This window comes from Trachurus japonicus, chromosome 5 (assembly GCF_045865225.1).
Source record: "Trachurus japonicus isolate A0001 chromosome 5, Traja_1.0".
Lineage (NCBI taxonomy): Eukaryota > Metazoa > Chordata > Actinopteri > Carangiformes > Carangidae > Trachurus > Trachurus japonicus.
This window is the reverse complement of record NC_140911.1, coordinates 7,582,782-7,608,851: the sequence shown is the minus strand read 5'-3', so window position 1 is coordinate 7,608,851 and position 26,070 is coordinate 7,582,782. Positions and strand designations below refer to the sequence as shown.

The 26,070-nt window shown below is 42.4% G+C and overlaps 1 protein-coding gene across 2 annotated transcripts; it reads left to right on the top strand.

Annotated features, from left to right (window-relative positions):
* The first annotated feature begins 15 nt into the window (after positions 1-15).
* srpk1b (SRSF protein kinase 1b) lies at positions 16-25,833 on the top strand. Of its 2 annotated transcripts, none has more exons than XM_085775903.1 (16): positions 16-118; positions 2,642-2,696; positions 15,189-15,316; positions 15,580-15,688; positions 15,935-16,022; positions 16,140-16,227; positions 17,743-17,849; positions 18,076-18,241; positions 18,887-18,912; positions 19,029-19,267; positions 19,936-20,381; positions 21,363-21,457; positions 21,618-21,725; positions 22,354-22,423; positions 22,704-22,796; positions 24,224-25,833. In XM_085775903.1, exons 1-16 carry the CDS (start codon positions 106-108, stop codon positions 24,406-24,408), a joined length of 2,016 nt encoding a protein of 671 aa, XP_085632029.1. In that variant the 5' UTR covers positions 16-105; the 3' UTR covers positions 24,409-25,833. The 2 variants fall into 2 exon arrangements, with proteins under 2 accessions (XP_085632029.1, XP_085632028.1); XM_085775902.1 differs by having other exon boundaries at positions 19,029-19,272; positions 19,941-20,381.
* Positions 25,834-26,070: the final 237 nt, after the last annotated feature.

The following is a 26,070-nucleotide window of genomic DNA, read 5'->3' as shown; positions in this document are numbered from 1 at the left end:
AGTCGATACCGCTCTGTCGGGTTGTTCGACTTCGCGCATTTTAGATAACAAAAATTTCCGACGGTCCTCGAACGCAGCTCATCCCTTGACTGACTGGTAACCAGCATGGAAAGAAAAGGTAACGTCGCTAACTTTAATTAAAAAACGCTTTTCTCCCCTCTATTAGCATCAGCAACACACAGCTTTTCCCCGGGTGGTTTAAGCGACCAGTTAATTGTCATGGAGACTGTAACAGATAATGTTGAAACAAACCAGGGAACAGTTGATGAAAAGTAAAAGTGGACCATGCGCTGAGTGAATGCGGCTGGTAACAGTAAGCTAGCTAGCTGTACGTTAGCCGTTAGACTAGCATCCGATCGAGGGGGGGAAATATGCGCCAAAATTAAGATTCAGGTTTGAGTAAATGAAGTAAAAAAACACAGTCTCTTAACGAACTAACACATCAACCAAGCCTCTGTGTGATATATCACTAAAATGTGTCATACTCGCAATAAAAAGCATCAAGTTACTGTTAGCAGCTAATTTATAGAGATAGCAAATGTGACGTGATCATCGACGTAATCCCGCGATGAACGCGATGCATCACGCCTCTTCTTATTATTATTAAACGGGGCAACGTTACCGCCGAGGCCCGGTTCACTTCAATGTTAATGAGGTTAAGTTAATTAAGTTATCTGCTGCTAACGTTAGCCCCTTTGAGCTGCCATTGAAACCTGTAGCTGTGTTTGTTTGTGCACCTGCAGCCCAGGCAACTTTGGGTTAAACATTGAGGGGGTGAAGATCTCTGTGTCCATATAAGACAGCAAAATAAGTCAGTTTAATGTGTCCTAACGCAAGGGAAAGTGCAAAAATCATTAAAGGGATAGTTCAACATTTTTGGCAAATTCGCCTATTACCATAATCTTTGTAGTCATAGCAGTAGGTTCTTTACCTTTAATTATTGGTGCATGTTGTTTTGAGATCCGCAGGGCAGAGTCGTGAGCTGCTCAGTGAACTCAATAGAGGTGAATGGTACAGGTCCCCTGTCCCTCATCAAACTCATCAAATACACAATCCAACAACTCCAAAACATTCTCGTGGAGAAGTTGTGACCATTCGCACATGCACATTCGACCATGCTATGAAATAATCATGTATAATTATGTATGTAACATTGAAGGTTGGGTTGGAGATCTTATTCTGGAGCATTTTTTACTAATCTGCTAGAAATCCTCTTAACACCCGATTGCAACTGAGTAAATGAAGACTTTTTCACAAAAATGAAAAAAAAAAATCACTTGCCTGGGGAACGAACGAGCTTCGAAAAACACCATCCAATCAGGTGCAATGTCACGTTGTAGTCAACTGGATCGTGATGTGTCAATCAAGCTGCTGTCTCTCTCCCTCCTCTCGCGTGCACAATCAGAGTCTTCACGTACGTCCACACTCCAGTCTGCTGGGTGGCAATATACTGTAGCTGTGGCAATGAATGCGCGTTGGGTGTCTTCACCCAAATCAGCGGAAAGGTGAAGGCGTGGCTTCAAGAGAAGTCTAAGGGGCTGGGACATTTGTCTTAAAAATATGGCCTGATAGAACCGTTTTTCCAGGATCTCCAACCCTACCTTTAAGACACATGAAGCAAATACTCTGAACAGTTTGTGCTTTTGAAATCACTCCATCGCCCAGGTGCTGATCTGGAATGTACTGTAGTTTCGGCCGCATTTGCCTCAAAAACAACTCTCGTCTTGTAATCTTAAGTTATTATTTCATAGCGTGATGAATGTGCAGGTCACAACTTGTCCACCAGAGCGTTTTGGAGTTGTTGGATTGTGTATTTGATGAGTTTGATGAGGGACAGAGGACCTGTACCATTCACCTCCATTGTAATTGCTGAGCAGCTCACGTCTCTGCCCCGCGGATCTCAAAACATCATGCACCGATAATTAAAGGTAATGAAACTACCCCTAATGGCAATAGGCGAATTTGTCAAAATGTTGATCTATCCCTTTAATATTAATGAATCATAACACAACTTGCCACTGTGTAGTGTAGCTATTTCTTACCAGGCGGATGAACTAATGACACAATTTGTGATTTAGGAAGCTATGAACATAGCACCACACCTTGTCATTAGTACAATGTAAAGACCAAATTTTGATCCAGAGAGAAAACCTGATCAGTTCTCAGATCAGCTAAATCCTACCAGTGCATTTCTGTGGCCTCCTCCCTTAGCTTTACCTCCAGCCACTAACAAACTCTCAACCAGCCAACTTAAAACAACAATTCACTTGCTAACTCAATGAAATGACTGTTACCTCCTCTGAACAGTGTGTTTTCTCCTTTTTATATGATGAACCAACTATTTAAAACTGTTTGTTGGCTTTGTGGCTTTTTTCATTATGTTTCTGAACAGAATATGGACTTGACCAGTTATGACCAGTTGTATTTGCTGGATTTCATTTTTGGGGAGGCTATAACGCCCCTAACCCACTCGTAAATTACGCCCTTGAGCCCAGGTTATCTGTCTCTGATAATTATGAACCAGGGGCAAATCAGATTTGATTGAACACTGTGTTTTTTATTATTACCACACCCGCTGGGTTTAAATGTTTAGCTCTCGTGTTGATGTTTTCTCTGTTTTTTTGTTGTTGTTTTTTTACAGTTCTCGCAATGCAGGCAAGGAAGAAGAGGACAAAGCCCAGGAAACCCGGCAAAAAGTGAGTTTAAAAGCATCCTGCTGTTAACTGTCTGTTTCCGTCTGTCTCTGTCTCTGTGGTCCAGAAATACAAAGCAGCAGGTTCACTGGTTCACATGTTTTACACACTAAACATTACTGTAAATACTAATAATGACCAGGCCAACCTATAATGATGAAGTGTGTCATGATGTTGTTTTGACATAATAACGGATGGTGAAAATCACAATGCAAATACATAGAAAGTACTGACATTTAATAACTTGCACTAATTCACAACAAAACGTATCTAAAGGCATTTTTCCAATATAGCAGGCCAGGTCCTCCCAACAGTTCAGCATCATACATGTTAACTGAGGCCTGGAAAACCTGTTGCACTGGATTTAACATGCACTCTCGGACATATTGGACGGATGGCGGTGGCTTTCACAGAAAAGTCTAGTCACGATAATTCCTGCACCCTTTCCTGGTGTGTGAATGTCTCTCGTGTGTTAATGGGTCTGCAGCTACAGAGTGACTTATGACTAGGTAACTAGATGATGTGACCAGTTAATTGTCATGAGGACTGTAAGAAATAATATTGTTACAAACCACATAATATTTGATGAAACGTGAAACTTAATTTTAAGAGGCAGAAGAACAGCTGTGTATTGGCAAGAATCTGGTGATATGATTGTACTGTATATCCCAAAGGGGCTTATGCTATGTGTTATATACTTATGAGCAAGGCAATATATTGCAATTTTTTACTTTCGAAAAACTCTCAGCATAAAGAATGCACAAACAAATACAGTTAAATCTTGTGCATTCAGAGTCAGAACAGTTGGAGTTACTTCTGTATTTAACAATTTCTACATCTTACACCATAGTTAATACTTTTTGTGCAGTCTGACTCTGAACAGAGGAACATCTGTCCCAGTTGTTTAAAAAAAAACCTTAAAATGCACATGGAAGGATGAGAGGAATGCTAGAAAATAAAATCTGTAAACAGTGTTGGTCGCTGCAAAATACAACAATATTTTTCAAAATATTTGTAACAAACACTGCAGTAGCTCTGCAAAGCCCATATACCTGAAGTTTTTTGTGTTACTGGACAAAAGGAAACATGTCAAAAGGTTCTTTGTCGCTTTTGATTTGTTATTTTTGTTGTTGAATAAAGATCCGGCCAAATGAAAAAGTTTCCCCTGTAACAAGTAACTCCTCATTGTCCTGATGTGTGTGTTTGTCTTTTGACAACGTGGTGTGCACTCAGTGTGAAATACCAGAAATACCCCAGTGTGTCCTGAAGCGATCTCTATGTCCGACCTGAAAATATTTAACGTGCAGTTTATGATGTGATTTGTTTAGTTAGATTTTCTCGATCTATTCTCCTTCTTTCCTTCCCACAGTCAACAGCAACAACATACCACTGTCATCAGGTTTACAGCTTTCCCTCTCACCTATCAACAACTTCACTTTCATTTTTACTTGACTTGTGATGTAATCAACTTTCCCTCATTGTCTCGTACTTTGATTGAGGAGCGAATGGAAAACATCAGTGAGGTGTGGTGGAGAGATACCTGAATGTTGATGAGTCACACAGACAGTATTTTCCTGTCAGCTTTTAAAGTAACGTCTAGTATGTAACACAGTAGTGCCAGAGGCCAGTTTCTCCTTCTTGTTGTGATTGAAGTTTAGGCAGATACACATGTAGTAAATACAGGTCGCATCGTGCTGTCGGGGATGTTGCTTTGCAGTGAGCTGCAACTTGAGACCTTTTTTGTCCACCTTAAAAAATCATCTCATGAAACATCATCACACGTAAAGGACAATTCCGGGTAAATTCAACTCGGGGCTGTATTTTCCTAACATTTTAGGTCTAAAAGAAGGAATCTGAAGATTTTCAGTTTAATTGCTCCTGTTTTGCGGTACTTCGTCTGTCCCCGCATCGCCACGGCAGCAATGAATGGGAGCGGATGCAAGTTCCGCTGCTTAGGCTGTTTACATCCCTCAAAGCCGTAATTTTTTTCCTCAGACAGCGTCAGACGGCTACTCAAACATGCACCAAGAAGTTTGTTTACTTCAAGCAAGTCAAGAGTTGATATTCCTGTGTTTATCACACAAACGGGAGCTTCCAACTGCACGTGAACACACCGAGCGTCAACTTGGGTCTCGCGCGAGACTTTGAATTAGATCTAGTTTTACAAACATGTCGGCTTGCTTGAAGTAAACAAACTTCTCGGTGCATGTTTGAGTAGCCGTCTGACGCTGTCTGTGGAAAAAAATTGCGGCTTTGAGGGACGTAAACAGCCTAAACAGTGGAACTTCTATCCGCTCCCATTCATCGCAAAACAGGAGCAATTAAACTGAAAATCTTCAGATTCCTTCTTTTAGACCTAAAATGTTAGGAAAATACAGTCCAGATGTGAATTTTCGCGAAATTGTCCTTTAAACCCTAAATCTGAGTTTTCCTTTACAGTATTGCCTCATCGAACTGTCTTACTCTGCCACAGCCATTGTTTTGTAACACTGCAGATTTTTTACTCGTGGTCACTGATGCACTGCAACGTCTTTCAGCTGTAACTGCATCACTTCTGCCTCTAACTATCATCACGAGCATCCGAGCTCAACTCTCAACTCCTCAACTCTCGCTCTCTCTCTTCCCTCTCTCTCTCTCTCTCTCTCTCTTGCCCTTGCACCCATCGCGCTCCTTTCCCTCCCACTCTCATGTGTCAGTCGCTGTGTTGTGGCTGATATGCCGAGAGGACGCAGCAGCAGCAGCCACTGCTCAGTTAAAGAGCCGAGGAGAAGGAGAGCAGACCTGGTTCCAGGTCACAGCAGTCTTCTTCTTAAGTGTGTGGCTTTTAAAGCGCCGCTCGCCCACCTCACCTCGCCGCCTTTTGCCAAGTTAACCTTGCCAAGTGCCAAGTGCGCCAGCGGTTGTGTTGTTATCGCTTAGCGGCGTCCCCCTTGGGTCATGTGGCTCCTGGACTGGATCTTCTCCATCAATACAGCTGTGGTGAAGCTGGCCAGCGGCCTCACGTGCAAGTGAGTAGCAGCAGCAGCACGGCAAATTCTTCTGCTCTGTTTGTATTTGAATTGAGGGAGACAAACAACAAGACGAGGCGTAAAAAAAAAAAAAAAGTCATGTGCTCACGTCTGTGCTGCTTGTTGAATGTGTGACGATGGGAGTCAGTGGTAGTAGTGTTTTGGTGTGTGTTGGTGCCAGTTTACGCGCTATTGCTCGCTCGCTGACTTATTGATGGGCTGATCCATTTTTCATTAAGAAGCAGATGCTGACTGACTGCCACATACCTGACTACCTGCTTATGTGCTTTGCTTTGCTTTGCCGGTGTGCAGCAAAGCAAAGCAGGAACAGGGTTGATGGTGATGAGATCCCTGGTGGGTTCTTGCTGCCAGCCTCATCGCCCACTCCCTATTTTTATTTTTTTATTTTGTCTCTGTCCTCAGGTTTTCACACTGTTCTTCCTGCATCACTTCTGACACTCGACCACTTATTCCTTTAACTTTCTGTGCAGCAGATATAGTTTTTCCCCACAGTGTGTGTTTGTGCACTCAGGAGACTGAACACTAACAGCCGATGTTCACCAGCAACCGCTGCTCTATATTGTGTTTTTGTATTTAGCCTTCATCTGTGCCTCTTCTCTCACAGCCATAGCTGCAGTTCATTACATAACCCATCAAATCTTTTATCATCTGCAGCGCACTCCAGCTCTGTGTCCCTCTCTGTCTCTCTCTCTTGCTCTTTGTCCTTACCCTGCGGGTTAAACCACCACTACGCCTTTCCCACCCTCCCCTCCCTCCCTCTCCATCCCATCAGCGGCAGAATTATATAAAAACATCATGTGTGTGTTGATTGTGATGGGTAAGACGCATCGCTGCAGGCCGTGAAAATGTTTGTGGTTTCAGCTTTTTCTTTCTTTTCTTTCTTTCTTTTTGTAAGACAGATGTGATGAAGGAGAAAACCTGCAGTGGCTTAACTGGTGCCATCGTGTACAAAGCTGTAGTGTCCTCCGTCTGTGAGTTTGCCTCTGTATAAGTCATGCGGTCTTTAGCTCGGAGGCCTATAGATTATATATCAAACTGCGGTCCTGTCATGGAAACATGCTTCTCCTCTTATTTAGCCCTGTATGTGATACTTAGACTTAACACACGCTGCAGCAGCACACTCATTTATACACAGTGTGTGTGCATTGCGCCCTCAGTGTGGTTACCTAGTGCTGCTGCTGCTTCATTCTGCTGCCCAGGCACTTTGCATTGATTTTATCTGGAGGGAGAAGAGAGGAGAGGAGAGGAGAGGAGAGGAGAGGAGGGGAGGGGAGGGGAGAGGAGAGGAGAGGAGGGGGAGAAACTTTTTGGCCCCACTCCATCCTCAAGAACTCTTTCTTCCTCTGTGCTCTTGTTTGTTTTGCTCCGGAGATGTGATGGGCCTGGATGGGTGGAAACAACACAGCCAAGAGAAACCTGTCACGTCGGATGTGTGTGCACGGGAGCGATCGAGACGTCAAGCGATGGCGGCTCTGTGTGTTTTCCTTTCAGCCCTCACTGGCACGATCACCCCCCCGCCCCACTAGGACCTCACTTAGTTTAGCCCGGGGCCGTTTATTAGGCCATTTGTGTGCAAGACACTTTAAGGATCAGCTAATGAAAAAGGTGTTTACGAGGTGTAAATGCTTTAAGCGGTTTTGTTGAATCAGATTTTGGCATTGGAGCTCTTTGACAACGTGAAAATAAAACGAAAATCAGATCTTCTTCTATTGATTGTGTCTCAGTCTTCAGACGAAGACGCTAAACAGTTGATGGCTGAATTAGCTTGTGATCCTGTAGGGAGGAGGAAAAAAAGAAAAGATTAACAGAAACAACAGCTACCATTCACCGACAGACGGAGGGGAAACAACATCTTTGAGCTTTTACACAGCAGCAGACATATTGATTCATCTAAGAAAATCCCAGCAGGAGGCTGGAATTTGATGGAGGGCTGCAACTAACGATTATTTTCATTATCGATCAGTCTATCGATATTTAAACGATTAATCAATTAGTTGTTTGGTCAATAAAATGTTAAAAAATGTGTTTCCCAAACTACAAGATGATGCTTTCAAATGTCTTGTTTTGTCCACAAACCAAAGAGATACTCAGTTTAAAGGAACCAGAAATATTCACATTTAAGAAGCTGAAATCAGAGAATTTTGACTTTTTTTCTTAAAAAACTACACATAGTTGACGATTAATTAAATTATCGATTATTGTTCGATTAATTGTTGCTGCTTTAATTTGGTACATTCAGATTTAATGCAGTTGTTATTAATGTTTTACTATTTTAAACTGTATGTTGTGCTAAAAGTCTGTTGTCTAATACGTAGCACATCGACGTGTTGTATCGTGTTCGGCAGCAAACAGGCCACTAATATGTCTCAGCATCACCCAGACGGAGCCTAGTCATTAAATACCTGCTGCTAAATACACACACAGCATGTAAATAAGGCAGCTGTGGAGTTGTTAGTCACTGAATTAAATGTATTTTGGGTGCTCAAGTTCTTGCACCTGCACCTCAGGTCATTTTTAGTTGCACAGGTGTTGATCATCTGCTGAGCTGAGGAAAATTGAAGCTGTGTTGTGTATCTTTTAACACCAACGTTGGATACCTTTACTGTGGACAATGTGACGTGTAGCGTTTAAAAAAAGCCTGCACATGTGCACAAATAATCCTCATTAAACAGAATTATAATGACAACAAAGGTTTGTAGAGCTGCACAATTCAAAACATCATTGAAAATGTGATATGGCAAGAGCTGAATTTGATAAATGAAGCATTTGGATGTTGCAGAGAAGCTGCAGCCTACAAATCATATTCTCCAGAAAAAAATTGCCCTGATTTTTATTACACATACACGATCGGTCGATCAGGATTTAGAACACCTGTTGGTTAATGTTGTGCTATCTGCAGTTGAGTGAAGCGCTGGTGTGTCCCGCCTCCTAATGCTGCGCTGGCACATCGTCATGAGAGTGTGAGAGACTGATACAGCCACAAATAAAATAAGCTGAACTGAAGTGTAGGCCAAATGTGATGGAGGCAGAACATGAGATTAGAACATCCTTATGGAAAAGAAAAGAGAAAAAATATGCCTGTGTGGTATATAAGTCCTGGCAAAAATCACATCACTATCATCATTTTCATAAATGTTTTTAATTAATTTGTAAAAATTAACTGTAAAAAAAACCCAAACAATTCCCACTATGATTGTGAATCTCATCTCAATCACAATATCATTTGCCACTGAAAAATTAAGCTCTATGTAATCATCAGAGTAGAAGCAACATGATCAGTGAGAAGGATTTAGATCATGACTAAACCACTGATGGGGAAATTAAATAAAAGGGTGAGTTCAGGTCAAAGCCTCATGCATTCACATTAGAAACACTTATAATGTGTATTTCAAGGCCCAAATGATGTATTTCCTTGTAATAAATCTGTATATATGAAGCCATGAGTGACAGCAGAGAGTACAGTCGAACATTTGGGTACATGCCTCTGGTGGTTGTGTTGGTGGTGGTGGTGGTGGGGGGGGGAGTTGTTCGGCCCCTGAAGCTTCTCGAATGTGCAGTTTAATTGGTCAGAGATTGAAAAACAAAACACATCTGGCTCACGCTTGTTAGATTATAACTGGAGCTTTGCTTGAGTAGTTGTTTAAAATTTTAGTTTGACCTCATTTTAATAGTTGTATTTATTTATTTATTTATTTTAAAGCAGAGAGGGACATTGTCAAACACAGTAACATCAAGGAAGTATTTCTAGTTGCGAGTTGCCCTGCCGGTTTCTCACCTACATTCAAGGATTTATGACGTGGGAGTGGGACGTCTCAGGAGCGGATGATGATGATGTTTCTGTGCAAAAAAAATAAATAAATAAAAAGATGAGTGAATCATCCTTGGCATGGCAGGCAAACAAGAAGACTGGGATTGTGATGATGATGGACAGATGAAGAGGGGAAAACGGACTGGTGTTGTTTTGGTCAGACGAAGAAGAGAAGGAGGAGGAGGAGAAGAGAGGAGAGGGAGGAGGGGGTGGACTGATGTCGTTTCTCACCTGCAATGCAGTGCTGGACTGCATCATCCAATCACGTCCCAGATGTCAGTGAAAGGGGGCGGGGCCAGAGGCTGACGACAGCCAAGGAGAGTTCTCGGTCAGTGAGAGAGAGAGAGAGAGAGGGATAGAGAGGGAGAGGGAGGGAGTGATTTTGTGAGAGGGAAAAGTGAGCGATAGATAGACGGCGAGTGTGCAGTGCTGCCCTGCGCTCCAGGACTCAGCACGCAGCAGAGACCCAACATCTTTCTTCTTCTTCTTCCTCTCTGTGCTCATCCTCCCTTCACTTCATCCTTCTCTTCTCCTCCTCTCTCTCTCTCCCACCCTCTCGTTCTGTTTCCCACCCTCCTTCCTCTCTGATCTCTCTGCTTTTCAGTTATCAACACTGATCGCTCTCTCCTCCTCCTCCACGCTTACTTTTCACTCTCCATCCCATCTTTTCTTTTTAATAATTTCTCCTGACGGATGGAGTGAGAGGATCTTTTCAACACCTACTCGCTCTCCTCTCCTCCTCTCCTCTTCCTCGTCCTCTTTCCTCCTCCCTGCATCACGTCCCATGGGCATCCGAGCATCTTGCAGGTAAGAGCAGAGCAGGATGTGTGTGTTTGTGCGTGGACAGGAGTGGACAGGTGTGGACAGTCGGAGGTTTTCTCGAAGACAGGAGGCTCAGACGTCCTGAGTGTTGCAGAAAGTCCCTGTAGTGTCCGGGTTGTTGTTGTGGTGGTGTTGTGTGTCAAACAGAGGGCACTGAACTGTCTGCAGCAACTAAGGAAGGGAGAGAGAAAAAAGAAACAACTTGCACGTTGCATGATCCTTTGCTTCGGCTGTCTGTCAGCGTTAAACATAGAAAAGCTTTTGTTAGATGTGAGATAATTTCCTTATTTCTTTTTTTTTCTTCTTTCATCTAGACACTTGTCCATTTAACCCCCTTGATTATGTCTCTTCATCTCATTTCCTGCTCTTGACTTATTCAACACACTGTTAATTTTGGCAACTATATTTAGATCTAGAGTCAAAGGTGCACGACACACATTTACTAGTCGAAACTGGATATTTTATTCTTAATAAATCATTAGGAAGCAGGAAATGTAGTTACTTTTCAGTTAAGTTGTTTTAGTCTTTCTGTTTTGGTTTTGGTTATCAATATATTTTGTATTTCTTAGATTTTTCGTTTTATAAAGATAAGATAAAGATACTATTGATCCTTTACATTGATCCTTTGCAGGGCATCATGTTACAGCAGCAGCAGCACACAACACAAACACAGATTTCTTGCTAATTATTTATGTCACTTCCACTTTTCTCTCACCAGCCACACCATGACAATGTGAAGTGCAACATAACAATCAAACATTCAATCAGAAGAAGACGTAGATGGTCTGTGTCGGTGGTTTCATCTTCAGTTATGTTATGTAAAGACATTTCTGCAGCTTCTGTGTTCAGCTTTCTAAAACTTTTGTGTCTTGTATTTGGCAGCAGCACAAAGGGATTCAGTCATTCTTTATTTGCTATGATTCACTTCATTTCGTCATCGTTTTATGAAAACAAAATCACAACTGTACTGAAAGCCGACTTTTTCCTCTCTGTTTCTCTAAACCTTGGGAGGGGAGCGGAGAGTTTTCTTTTTGAAGCTGTGGGGAAAAAAAGAGTTCAACCTTGGTGGTGTGTTCTGATTAATTTTTACAGTTTGTGTGCTTGGCGAGAAAATAAACAACAAGCGTTGTGTTGTTTCGCCGTTTCCACACCGTGTGTGGGCTGACGAGAGTCGTTGCGAGCAAGCGCTGAAATATCCCGAGCCACAATTACTGAGAGGTCGAGAGAGAAAGACTGGAGGCTTTAAATACAATTGATGCCAACATGAAATAATGTTTTTGATCCTAAAAAAGCTGCTCTGGTGTCCGTGCACTTTAATTCTGCTGCTTCAAAACACAAAGAGACTCAAAGAGCATTTTTTAGGTTGAAACACATGATGAAGCAGAGTGAAAAATAAGAGACTGTCCACATCAGCGACACATATTGAAGAAGCAATAAAACAGAATGAATGAGAATCAAAGTGTTTCTGTCTCAGCTGTTTCTCCTAGGAGGATGCATCCTACACACGAGCCAGACGGATACATCAGCAGGCCGATATTTTAGGATAATGTTTGGATTTTCTTTTATTCATTCATAATGTTTCTATGGGTTTCTGCAGCACTCAGACTCTGAGCAAAAAGAAAATCCTCCAGTTTGATGGAAATGTTAAAAAGAAAAACTCTCAGCCTGTTGTTGTCACAGAGTCAAAGGACTTCTGAGTTGAGCTCAACGTCGTAATGGGCTTTACCCCCCGCAGGAGCACGAACAAACAGTTCATCAGGCGGCTAAATATGACACAGCTTTGTACACGTTTCTTTTTTGTTTTTTTTTCTTGCTAAGATGCAGCCAGAGTGTGGTCCTTCTGCTTAGTCCTAAGCCAATGAACCGATTAGCTCCACATGCTAATCCTAATGACTCCAGCACTGTTTGCAAGCAGCAGATCAAAACAAAGCACCATCATCAACCAGAGCCATCAAAACATCACATTATAATTACAGAAGCCACGATAGCGCTTAATAGATATTTATCTGTGGAGGTTATGTGGGGAAAGTCTCTGATAGCTTTAATTAGCTCCAAATCCCTCTGAACATCATTGCCAGTGTTTTCTGTTTGGCTCAGTCGCTAACACTGGAAAAAGCAAATGTCTAAATGTGCAGCACTGAGACACGACTGCTGTGAATGGGAATGGATTTGTATGCAAGACCACTGTTTGTTTATTGTTGAGGCATGAAGTGGTTGAAGGAAAAATAATGTTGCTGGTGAGGGGAAACATCTGCAGAGGACAGGATTTAATGCTGGGAGCTGTTACCTGACTTAATAATAAGGTATTAAAGCTCCCTGTTTGAACAGAGTGTATCACTTTGCTGATTTTTTATTATTTTGTCGTTTTTCTGCAGATTTTTGTGTTCATACAACTTTGCAAACTAAATAAATGTGAACTATTATATCAGTATTCGTAAAAAAACAAAACAAGATATTGTATGTTTTGCATTTCTGTTTTCCTAAAAATATAGAAACATAGAACTCATTGTTAGGTTTTTTTAAGCAGGTGGTGCATTTTTCTCATTCAGTGAGTGAGTGCAGTGTGTGCAGGAACGATATAATGGACTGATTGGCTGCTGAGTCTCTTCAGCTGTGATTGATAGATTGAAAGGTGTCAGTGTTGTTTATTATAGTGCATAAGGTGAGAGACGGTCTGTCCTTTCAGCACCACGGACAGCACTGAGCTCGCTGCACCTTCGCTTCAGGGGGCCACTTGTTTTACTAGTTTGAGATCCAGCTTTAAATCCTGTGTGTGTGTGTGTGTGTGTGTGTGTGTGTGTGTGTGTGTGTGTGTGTGTGTGTGTGTGTGTGTGTGTGTGTGTGTGTGTGTGTGTGTGTGTGTGTGTGTGTGTGTGTGTGTGTGTGTGTGTGTGTGTGTGTGTGTGTGTGTGTGTGTGTGTGTGTGTGTGTGTGTGTGTGTGTGTGTGTGTGTGTGTGTGTGTGTGTGTGTGTGTGTGTGTGTGTGTGTGTGTGTGTGTGTGTGTGTGTGTGTGGTTTTCTCCTGTTACTCTCCAACACGCTGCTCGTCCTCTACAAGCAACCGGAGGATTGTTTTTAAATAATTCACTCCACCATGTTCAGATTCACACACTACACAACCTGCTCATTTAAAGCTCTGTGAAATGAGCATCAGCTATTCAACAATACAGTTAATGTTTAATGATAAAAGGTTCCTGGTTTTTATCACCACTCACCGCTGTTCAGTACACTGTTTAAGTCTGTGGTGTTGCTCCAGCAGCAGTAGGTGGGTCTCAACATAAAATGACTCACTCATATTGCTTCTCTTCCTACCCGGCCGGCAATTGTTGCTTCTTATGCAGATAATTTGACCACACAGATTCACATGCTTAACATTTCACTTTAAATTCTGTTACAGATATCATCATCCTACACACTTGTGCAGATTTAACTCAATTTAATATCCACTCTAGAAATGTCCTGTAATGGAGACGTGTGTCTCTGAAGTGCCAAGATGGCACATAAATCAGATTTATGAGAATACTTCAAAGCAGAAGTAGAAGAGTTGAAGGAGACATTTTAAAGGGGGAGATATGTGCAGCATTTCTTTATTATAGGTTTATAAATGTGGTGTTTAAGTTTGGAGAGCAGAGCAGTTGTGAAGTGATTTATGAGTTGGAAACATCCCGGTCTGCAGCAGCAGCAGCGGCGGCTCCTCTAATCAGGCCACTTGGCTGCTCTGATCCACTTTTGTCCCGCTGTGTTTCTTCGTCCTTCACAGGCGACCGTGTCTCTGTGCGAGATGTTATCAGCCTCCAAACCTGCACTGCGTACTGTCCACAATAAGAAAAAAGGGGGTCAAACAAAGAGAAAATGTCTCGTTTTATAAATATATTTCCTAATTTTCGATTCCTTTGCCCCTGTTTTTTTTTTTAATGCACATCTAAACTAATAAGTAATCGTAATGGGTTTATTATTACAAATGCTGATTGCTTTTAAGCGTGACTGAGCAATTCTGTGAGGCCTCTTGGGGACGATGTAATCTCTTAATGGTTTTAATATTGACTGACTCATATTTACTCAGATTGTTTTTCCAATGAAATATCCACCAAGTCGTCCTCTTTGAGATTCACGTGTTTTGCTCCTTATAGCTGCTTGAGACACCCTGACACATGAGAACACAAAACTGTAATGAAATCAATTATATGTTTTCTTTCTAGACACAGTTGTTCTGATTATTTTGTGTGTCAATATCCTGGTGCAACTTTCCTGATCTCTAGTAAGAGCATAGTCACACATACCTATACAAGATTCAAGATGGTTATTTGTCATATACACAGATGTTAAAAACCATGCAATGAAATTCTTACTTGTGTTACCTTCCTTCACATTACAAAAAGATAAATGAAATAGGATGAGAAATAAATAAAAGAGACTAAGAAGACATATAACAGTAGAAGCATCTCCCCTCACTCTTTTAAAGAATGGTCAATTATTTCTCACAGCCTTCCTCTCTCTCTGTCCATTAGTGCTCGCACAACGCTTCTGTCATCACAGAAATTTTAAACCGGCTCCTGATCTTTGCTTACTTGTACTTTTGGTGAAATAAGAATTAATCCTTATCTACTCGCCGCTCTTATGAGTTTCTCTGGATTAAAGCAGACTGTAAGCTCTTTGATAAAACGTCTTGCCTGTGGAATCGAGTCATTATGGAAACCACATTTTCCAGCATTTTCAGTGTCACAACGTTTCTCCCCTCCTCCCCCCCGTCTGTCTTTTACGTTCCTGTGCTTCGTTTCATCCACTTTCTGCTCACCATCTTTGTCTCTCTCTCTCTCTCTTTCTGTTTCTCCTCAGACCAGAGCCTCATGGTCGTGGAGGCGGCTCTCAGCCGGGTCAGGCGGACTCTCCCCTCCCAGAGCAGGACGAGGAGATCCTGGGCTCTGATGACGACGAGCAGGAGGACCCCAATGACTACTGCAAGGGTAGGATTTCACTCACACTTGTTAGATACTTGTGTATATATATCTAATACATAGTTTAATTACATCAGTGTTTGCACATATTTTAGTGAAAATACACGGATGAAATGAGATGAACCCTGAACCTGACCCTACAAATTACGTTTTAGTAGCATAATGAATGTTTTTGCAGGGCTTCTGTGTGTATAAATGTCTGTTACAATAGCAGAGGTTCATCATCAACTCAAACAAACACTCAATGCACACATGTGTTTGTCTTTGGACAGGTGGATATCATCATGTGAAGATTGGAGACCTGTTCAACGGGAGATACCATGTGATCCGTAAGCTTGGCTGGGGCCACTTTTCCACAGTGTGGCTGGCCTGGGACATCCAGTAAGTTGGCTCTTCATCACGACTATGTGAAACTGAGACGGTCACGTAGAGTTCGTGAAGTGAAGTGTGATTTCATAACATCGTAATGCTCTAAAATAGTGTCTGCATCTATAACGGCAGCCAAGAAGACACATAAAGGCCAGATAATGGGATTGGACATAAGTAGAAGTTTTATGGTTGTATGTGCTGATAGGGTTGATGTTACTGCTTTTAAAATGACTGAAATTATGTGTGTGTCTTTTTCAGAGACAAGCGCTTCGTAGCCATGAAGGTTGTAAAAAGTGCCGAGCATTACACGGAGACGGCTCTGGACGAGATCAAGCTGCTGAAATCTGTAAGGCACACAGTCATCAGGACATAAATATTTTTTACCTCAACTCATATGCTGCTTATATCCGAGCCCATGACTCCTTTAACTTTGTGTGTGTGTATGTGTGTGTGTGTTTTCCAGGTGAGAAACACAGATCCCGGTGACCCCAGCAGAGAGAAAGTGGTACAGCTTCTAGACGACTTCAAGATTTCTGGCATGAACGGCACACGTATCCTCTTGAAAACGTATTATTATTAAGAAAAAGATAACAGACAGAAAACTTTACATCGATATTTTAACTACTAAGACACATAATAACGGAACGTTACGAGACAGAGTTGTTTTCGAGGTAAATGCAGAGACTGCTTGCTGAAAAACTGCTCCTGACAGGAACGTGCATCAGCAGTTTGGCATGAATTTACCTCTAAAACAACTCTGTCTCGTAACGTTCTGCTAGTATCTCATAGCGTGGTGAATGTGCAGGTCACAACTTGTCCACCAGAGCGTTTTGGAGTTGTTGTGGATTGTGTATTTGATGAGTTTGATGAGGGAAACCAAGAAATCCCATTAGCCTCCGTAGCGTAGCTCTGAGCAGCTCACGGCTCTGCTCCTCCGTTCCAAAAATATTTTGCACCGACAATTAAAGGTAACAAACCTACTCCTAAAACTATAGGGATTATGGCAGTGGGCCAATTTGCCAAAATGTTAAACTATCCCTTTAACAGAGAGAGACAGAATATCAACAGAAAATCCAGAAATGATATAGGTGATACATTAATTTACATTCGATCAAGTGAAATAAGGGCAATAATCAGCTGGGGATCAAATACATATTTTCCCCGCTGTATGTGTACATTCCTGCACAAATATATATACACACACTTATACATTTATAAAATGAATTACATGCCAAATGGTGCACACTGACCAGTTCTCAGCCTGCCTGCTGTTTCCTGAGCTGTCACTCTGAGTGAAGGGAACAGTGCAGTGGCTGCAGTTTAATTTGCTTGGCGTCGCTCCATTTTCTCTTCCCTCTCTGTTGCTCTCTCAGTTTGATGGTTTGGACTCCTTCCAGTCCAAATAGCTACTTTAGCGTTGAACATCCGAGGATAATACTGCATCACCTCAGGCCCTACATTAATTTAGCTCTTCTTTGCGAGGCCACGTTTGTTTAAAGATGAACACGTCTCAGCCAAGAGTTTCCAACAGAATTACAGAGTTTTAATGCAAGATTAGCCGCAGGGAGACGATGTTGAGTGGCGGTTTTACATTTTCCGGCAGATTCACAGATGTTTGTCTGACATTGGGTTTTAGCTGTTTAGCTGTTTTGCTTTGGCCCCAATCTTTTTAAGTGTCACCGCCTCTGATGTAGTGACAGTCGCTCCGTCCCTCTCTCTCCCCCCTGCCGTCCGCTCTACAGCTGCGTGTTCAGGCAACATGCCCAGACGCCCTCTGCTAACCGAGGCCAACTGTTGTGTACTGTACGTTTAAAGCATGTTGACAGACACGGAAATCCTTCAGAGGTCAGAGAGGTCAGAGTAGGAAGAGGTATGGGCAGTTATGTTTGCCTGTAGATGAATCTGGTTATTTTCCAAATTAGCTGCACCACAGAAAATGTAAATGACTATTATTTAGCTTTTTTGTTGTGTAGTTTTTGTGTGTGTGTGTGTGGTCAGTTTTGCTGTATTGTGTCCACTGTGAGTGGATTGAAGAGCGTTTTATCCTTGACCGTGCATCTCTTCAGATGTGTGTATGGTGTTTGAAGTGCTGGGATATCACCTGCTGAAGTGGATCATCAAATCCAATTATCAAGGCCTGCCCCTTCCTTGTGTTAAAAGCATCATACGACAGGTACGGTACGCTGCAACACTGAACAAGCTGTCCTGTTTTTTGGGGGGAATAATATCTTCTCATGATGTGGTCTGTTAGATTCTGGACAGCAGCTCTGAAAAAACTAACCAGAAAATGTCACAGGAGACAAAATCATATGTTTTTGTTCTGTTTTTGAACAAAGCATGAGACACCACAGGAGTATTTGTCTCATTCAGGTGTGTGTGTGTGTGTGTGTGTGCTGCAGGTTCTACAGGGTTTAGACTACCTCCACACCAAGTGTAAGATCATCCACACCGACATCAAGCCTGAGAACATCCTGCTGACCGTCAACGAGCCCTACGTCAAGAAAATGGCTGCCGAAGCGACACAGTGGCAGAAGAGCGGCACGGCGCCTCCCTCGGGCTCCGCAGGTCACAACCTTTTCCTTTCTCCTCCTCCGCTCGCCACCGCTAAGCAACTTTTGCGGTTTGATCGGCATCTTGCTGACGATGACGACCGAGAGCTTCGCTGTTTAGATTCCTCAGCAGCAGGCTCAGTCGGTGCACTGTGGTTGATTGATGTGCTGCTTATTTGGTCGTTCAGTGCAAATGCATATATGTCATCCTTAATAAGAAGTACTGATTTAATTAAATGTGACATTATATAAACAGGAGATTTGATTATTTTGTTCTAATATATTGGGAGTTGATCTCGAGAGGCACAGTCTGGCCGTAAGGTTTTTTCTGTGTGATGCAAATGTTGAGAAATGTGAGGGGTTTTCACTTTAAAGCATGTGGAAGCTTCTAGTGAAATATTAGTGTTAAGTTGTGTGTGTCATGTATGAGTCACCACTGGATCGGTTATGAAAATTACCAGTTTGCTCAGAGCACTGTGACTCCCGCTGAGCAGAGTGCTGCAGCAGAGACGGTCTATTAGTACGGCCTCGTGAGAATCAACTCATCTGGCTGAAAGAGATACTCATTAACAGAGAGGAATATGGTCTGAAGCATGCGTCATTCACCAGGGTAATTCTCTAAATTTGTTTTCTTTATTGTTTTTTTACCCGTTTCCTGCAGTGAGCACAGCCCCACCACCCAAACCAGTAAGTTGTGTTTTATTTCTGGATTTTTATACAATGACGTTGATGTGGCTGATATGAGTCACGTCAAAGTACAAACTCTCATCTCTCTCTCTCTTTCTCTCTTGTCGTCTTTCCAGATGGCCAAAATGTCAAAGAACAAAAAGAAGAAGATGAAGAAGAAGCAGAAGAAGCAGGCGGAGCTGCTGGAGAAGAGGATCCAGGAGATGGAGGGAGGAGCGACACCTGAGGGAGGCGAAGACGAGGACGATGAAGAGACAACAACAACGACGACGACGACAGAAACCACCGAGGACACGACTTCGTCAACCACCCTGCCCATCTCTACCACGCTGCAAGACATCGCCAACCACACCATCTCAGGTGAATAAGAACAGTGGATAAATAAATTAAAGGGGAATTTCCGTTGTTAACAATCTGGACCTTATTTCTAGCAAAAAATATGATCATTTACTCACCCAGATAACTTTGATGTCATTACAAGTCATTCCGACGAAATTAGATCCAGCCGAGAGCCGCGTATCCGTATAATGCGAGTCTACAGGGCAGCGTAATGAGACATTATCCGCCGCGAAACTCGTTCATTTCACCAATATTTTGTTATGATACGCTAGTGCTATTCCCCTCTGAGTCCGGGGTTAGCTACTATCAACATCCGGGGTCTGTAGGTTGACCTACTAACCTCTGACCTGGATGATGGCTTGTTGCTACCGCTAATGCTATGGTTCGTTTCTGCGTGTTTACGAATAAAATTAACAGCTGGATGAAGTTCAGCTTCCACAGGCTTCCTATCCTCAACCTGGACTCACTAAAGCTCCGGCTAGTTGCAGTAAAAATGGACCCAAATGCCGAAGTGGAATGATTATTATCAGAATGAGCCGGGCAGCGGTCAGAGATGATCGCATTTTATGCTAGAAATAAGGTCCAGATTGTCAAAAAATGTTTTAAGTTGAAGTGTTGAGTTTTATGGTCTGAATTAATCAAAGTCTAATAATCTGGTCTCTTTTTTCTTTTCTTTTTTTTTACCACAGACACGACTCCAGACGAGCAGCCGCTACAGATGCCAGAAGCAAACGAACGGAAACAGGACGCGGCCGAGGAGGAGAGCGGAATGGAGGTGAACTACAACGGCCACGCCGCCACACCGGAGAGCAAGGCTAGTCCGGAGAGCCAGGCACACGGGACCAAGCAGTCGAAGGAGGAGCAGGAGGACCAAGAGAACGCAAACCAACCAGAAAACCACACAGACACCTGCGACGCAACATTAAGCAACAACAAAGAAGAGCATCAGACCTGTAACGGTTTGGCCGAGGACCCGGAGGAGACCGACCCGCAGCAGCTCCCTGCCTCCGTCAGCCCGGACTCTGTCACCGTGGAGCTGAAGGAGGGCGAGAGGGAGGAGAAGAAGGAGGAGGAGATGGACACTCAAGGGGAGAACAAAAGAGGGGAGGAGGAAGACGATGGCCAGAATGGTTGGTTTAAAAAAAGAAAAAAACCTGTCTCAATTTCGACAAAACATATGTATTCTCAAATTTATAAAAGGATCTGATTTCACATGCAACAGCACGAGATGAGCAACAGCATGTGAGAACACAATAGTTAGCATTTGCTATAATGGGCTCATTAATGCAACGTGCGATACAGCCAGGAGGGAAAAGTTTCAGAGTGTCTCAGTGAGTGTAGGCGGCACAGAAAACTAAGGCTGCGGTCCGTTGACTAATACATATGGAAGCATCTCTGTTGAATCCCAGCACAGCAGTAACAGCTGTGTTTTATTTCATAGGGCTCTGGGATTTTTATTTCCAGTCATCAGCCATGTTCTTAAAGGGATAGTTCAACATTTTGGCAAATTGGCCCATTGCCATAATCGCTATAGTCATAGCAGTAGGTTCGTTACCTTTTAATTGTCGGTGCAAGCTGTTTTTAGAACGTCGAGCTGCTCATGGAGGCTCATGGGATTTCTTGGTTTTCCTCATCAAACTCATCAAATACACAATCCAACAACTCCAAAACACTCTTGTGGACAAGTTGTGACCTGCACATTCACCACGATATGAGATAATAACGGAACATTATGAGACGAGAGTTGTTTTCGAGAACGCGCATCAGCCGTTTTGCATGAATACACCTCTAAAACAACTCTGTGGTGAACTTGTCCACCAGAGCGTTTTGGAGTTGTTGGAATGTGTATTTGATGAGTTTGATGAGGGAAACCAAGAAATCCCATTAGCCTCTGTAGCGTAGCTCTGAGCAGCTCGCAGCTCTGCTCCGCCGTTCTAAAAATAGCTTGCACCAACAAATAAAGGTAACGAACCTACTCCTAAGACTATAGGGATTATGGCAATGGGCCAATTTGCCAAAATGTTGAACTATCCCTGTAATCTCTTGCCATGTGTCAATATTTATGTTTTTAAAATTCATTTATTCCCCTTCCTTTTCCTCCTCTTCAACAGGAGCATCAGGCAGTATGTTAGTAAACCCTCTGGAGCCCGTGAACGCTGACAAGGTGCAGGTGAAGATCGCTGACCTCGGCAATGCCTGCTGGGTGGTGAGTGAGCATATGCATCAGCACTTCTTATTTTTCTTATTGAAAACTTATGGAAACATTTGTGACCTGTCAAGTTACAAAATCAGTTTTGTTTTGTTTTTATTTTGAGCTGATGTGCACAGCATTTTTGTTTTAATATTTAATTTCTCCTTTTTCGCAGCACAAACATTTCACAGACGACATCCAGACAAGACAGTATCGTTCTCTGGAGGTGCTGATAGGATCCGGCTACAGCACCCCGGCTGACATCTGGAGCACAGCCTGCATGGTAAAACAGATACACACCCACACCCACACCCACACACACACGCACGCGCGCATTCAAGACACTTGTAGAAGAATCAATACCTCAAATACATATTGGAAGAGCAAACTGCAAAGTTATTTAAAATCTATTTCTAAGGAACCTTGTGCAGCATTATCACAATAATAGTTTGTTTTTGTGTATCTTGGTTTGTTCACATCAGCTTCCAGTCTCTTATTATTGGCTCATTATTACTGAGCCTCTGTTACTGAGCTATGCAGTGGTTGGATGTGTATTATGTCAGTGCAGCGTTTGCAACATGCATGTTCACCCTCGACCTCTGCAAAGAATCTGTGAAACCTATCATCAAGACATTGTCGGTGCTATTAGAGGTCAAAAACATTTACATTTAAATTACATTCTCACAAAACATGTCAAGTTTGGCCTTGAGGAAATCTTCAATTTATAAGAAGCAAATAGTAGAGAATGTAAATGTAGAACCCAAATGCTGTTTGAAGAGAAAAACACACTTTAAACAAAGAAAAAAATAAACAAGGGAGGACTCACTGGTCTTTGTATTTAATTAAACCCATCCATCTGCTTGTATTGACTTATTGTGTGTGTGTATTTTTTTCGTCTTCTTTTCCTTTAGGCCTTTGAACTCGCTACTGGAGATTATCTGTTTGAGCCGCACTCTGGAGAAGATTACTCCCGAGATGAAGGTTAGTGTCCGTTTCCCCCCCTGAGACTTCTGTCCCCCCCCCAAAAAAAAAACGTACATCAGAGTTTAATTAGAAGTTAATTATTCCAGTGCTGAAGTGAGTGTGAAATGCCTGATTCATTTAAGGAAAATCTATAAAGAGAAGAGCAATTATTTGTGTCAGTGGGGAGCGATTGCAATTTCTCAGCCCATTAATATCTAGTTAGTCCAGTCTGGTTGTTGTGTTTACCTCGGGGTTTCATCATCTGTGTCTTTGTGTGTTTTTCTCTGTGTCCCTGTAGACCACATAGCCCTGATCATTGAGCTGCTAGGTAAAGTTCCACGAAAGCTCGTCTTGGCTGGCAAATACTCCAAGGAGTTTTTCACCAAGAAAGGTAAACACCCCCCCACACACACACACACACACTGACGCTGCCACCAGCTGCCGGCTGCAGCTATATTAAGCACATCCTTAAAACTTGCACAGGTATTTGGTGCAAATGTTTCCTTTTTTTGAGCCGGAGCAGCCGACGGCTCGGGGGAGCGGCCATCTGCTCGGTTTGAGGACGGAGCGGAGCGCAGCTATTTCCAGTTTAAAGACGTGATGCAGTGGATTTATACACTACTCACAAAAAGTTAGGGATATTTGACAAGAATATCCCTATAAGAAGTTCATGCTACAGTGATATTCTATCATGAGGCCTTTTCAGTAGAAGGATGCAATGGTAATTTCTAACAACAGTGGTGGCTATAGCACAACAAAAATCTCAATGTCTCAATAACTTGAATCGATCAATTTGATCAAAGTGTTGTCTTGGTCTCAAAGTGTCAAAATTTGAACATGGTGGAGAGGGAGAGAAAAGAGGACTGTATGCAAACTGTCATTGAACTAGAACATTTAGTGGTTCAATGACAATTGAACCACTAAATCAGACGGTGCTTGTGATTTTTGTGGTTAATCACCTTGTTAGAGAACAGCATGTTATTCAATAAGGATGAAACACTGAACAATTGGACATTCAAAAGTTTAAAGAAGGTTAAATTAAGTTCACCTGTAACGGTTATAGTGCATTTTAGGTGCATTCTGAAATTTAATCCAAAAGCCAAACATCCTTAAAGGGATAGTTCATCCAAAATTCAAATTTCACTCATTATCTACTCACCCTCATGTCGACTAAGGGCTGGGAGAAGTTACAGAGTCCTCCGTGCCTTCTCGGAGTTATGGGGGGGTCAGCGCAGCAGTATTTGTCCATATAATGGTTGTGAATGGGGCTCACTTTTCTTCGTCCAAAAAGACACACCAAAAAACATCCAAATACCTCCATAGTGCTCGTCTGTAATGTCCCTCTTGTATTGAAGCCCCAACATGAGAAATTGTTCCGTCGGTCTTTGCACTGACACAGGAAGAGCAGTGAACTGAGACACTGGGAGCTTCCGCTACAAACAAGCTTAAAATATATACTTATTTAATTTTTTAATTCAAGATTTATTATTATTTTCAATACAAGAGGGACATTGCAGACGAGCACTATGGAGGTATTTGGATATTTCTTGGTGTGTCTTTTTGGACAAAGAAAAGTGAGCACCATTCAAACCATTTTATTGACAAATACTGCTGCGCGGACCCCCCCGTAACTCCGAGAAGGCACGGAGGACTCTAAAAATTCTCCCAGCTTAGTCGACATGAGGGTGAGTAGATAATGAGTGAAATTTGAATTTTGGGTGAACTATCCCTTTAACTTGTTGTGAGTAGTGTATCTATGTAATACTTACTAACTATAGCATGCAGCACTGTAATGACTGCGCCCTATTTTTCTCCCAGGTGACCTGCGCCACATCACCAAGCTGAAGCCGTGGGGTCTGTTCGACGTCCTGGTGGAAAAGTACGAGTGGTCCAAAGAGGAGGCCCACACCTTCAGCACCTTCCTCCTGCCCATGCTGGACCTGGTGCCTGAGAGGAGGGCCACAGCAGCGCAGTGCCTCTCCCACGCATGGCTCGCCTGCTAGAGGCCACGCCGTGTGCACACTACCCCCTCCCTCCATATTGTGAAAGGGATGCATTAGGTTTAAAGATCCCGGGATTGGAAAAAAAAAAGTACAATAAACAAACACATTCATGTCTGCAAGAGCCTGTGACTGCATCGTGCCTGCATCCTCCCGTCGTCGTGGCTCCGAGGCTGCCCCCACACACACACACAAACACACACACACTTGCAAACATCTACACAATAGAGAGAGACTGCTGCTGAGTCTTTGTTATGGATTACACTGGTTATAGAAGGAACTCGAGGTCCTCCCCCCCTTATTTCTGGCTCTTTTTTTAACCTGCTGCAGAGGACTCACCAACTTTGCTTTGTCCTTTTCTTCCCACTCCTGCTCTTCCTCTGCAGCACATTATTCTCTGTACCTTTAGCTAGATAGATACTGGACTCTGTTGGATTTAAAAAAAGGAAATTTCACTTGTCTACAAATGTAGAAAGCAGAAGCAAAAGATCGCCATTTAAACCACATGCAGTTCTCATTGCGATCATTGATTAGCCAAACCCATCTGTTTGCCAGTGATCATGTTAGCTGTGCCAACTTTTTATGCCTTTGGCTGTCAACTGTGTGCAAAGTGCTCCGATTTAATAACTGCATAATGCTAATACAGGCATGAAGAGTGACTAGTGAACCTCTTAGCACTGTAAACTTCGCTTTATCCTTAAACTTTGTACATTTGTATACAGACAGCACTTCAGGATTTACATCTCAGCATCCGGGGAGAGACTCGACCCGACCGACATCACTCTCAGATTTTTTTGTTATGCTATTTTGAATTTCAACGTTGTTTCATATTGTTTTGGGGAAAAAAAGAAAAAAGCAGCACCTGGTAGAATTTAATGTGAACAAAATTTTAGATTATTTTACATCATGCACGAGTTGACAGAAGACAACTTGCCAAATGCTGTTTTTGTTACATGGATCGCTTCCTTCCTGTTAAGAACTGCTTCATATGACACTGCCCATGTTCTCAGTCAGACTTCAGCTGGATTCACATCCTGTGTGTGCAGCACAGGGCACCAAAGAGCTCTCTCCCTCTCTGCAGCGTTAGCGTTGAGACTGTCAGCAGTGAAGACTGAAGGCAGGGGCTGTTATGGTCTGAGCTTTTGTTTGTTTTTTACACTTTTTAGAAACGTCATGAAGAATGTTCTGGTGATTTTCAGCCGTATGGAAGTTGTGTTTCGAGTATTTCCGCTGCACATGGAGGAGTGTGATTGAAAATAATAGATTGTATTAAATAATAAATGCTGTAATAATGCTTTGGATCCCTTCAAAAAAAAAAAAACATTTTGCTTATTTTTCTACAAAATCTCCTCTGTCCATGTCTCCCTTCTTCATTTGGTTGTCATTTTTTTTCTGTAGGTAATAAGAATAAACATTTTTCAAAATCTATCGGCACTGCCTTTGCCTCGTGCTTCTTAGTGGACATTAAGGCTCTTGTATCGTGTTGACACTTAGCTCTAAGATGCTGTGATAGAAGCAAGATGTGTAGCACAGTGATGGATATTTAACATTTTCTTTTTCAGCACGTTCAGGATATCAGAGTGATGGTTACAGAATCATATTATTGCTTGGTAGAGAGGACAGTAATAACCCTCCAGTATCACAATTAAAGTGTTTAACAGTAAT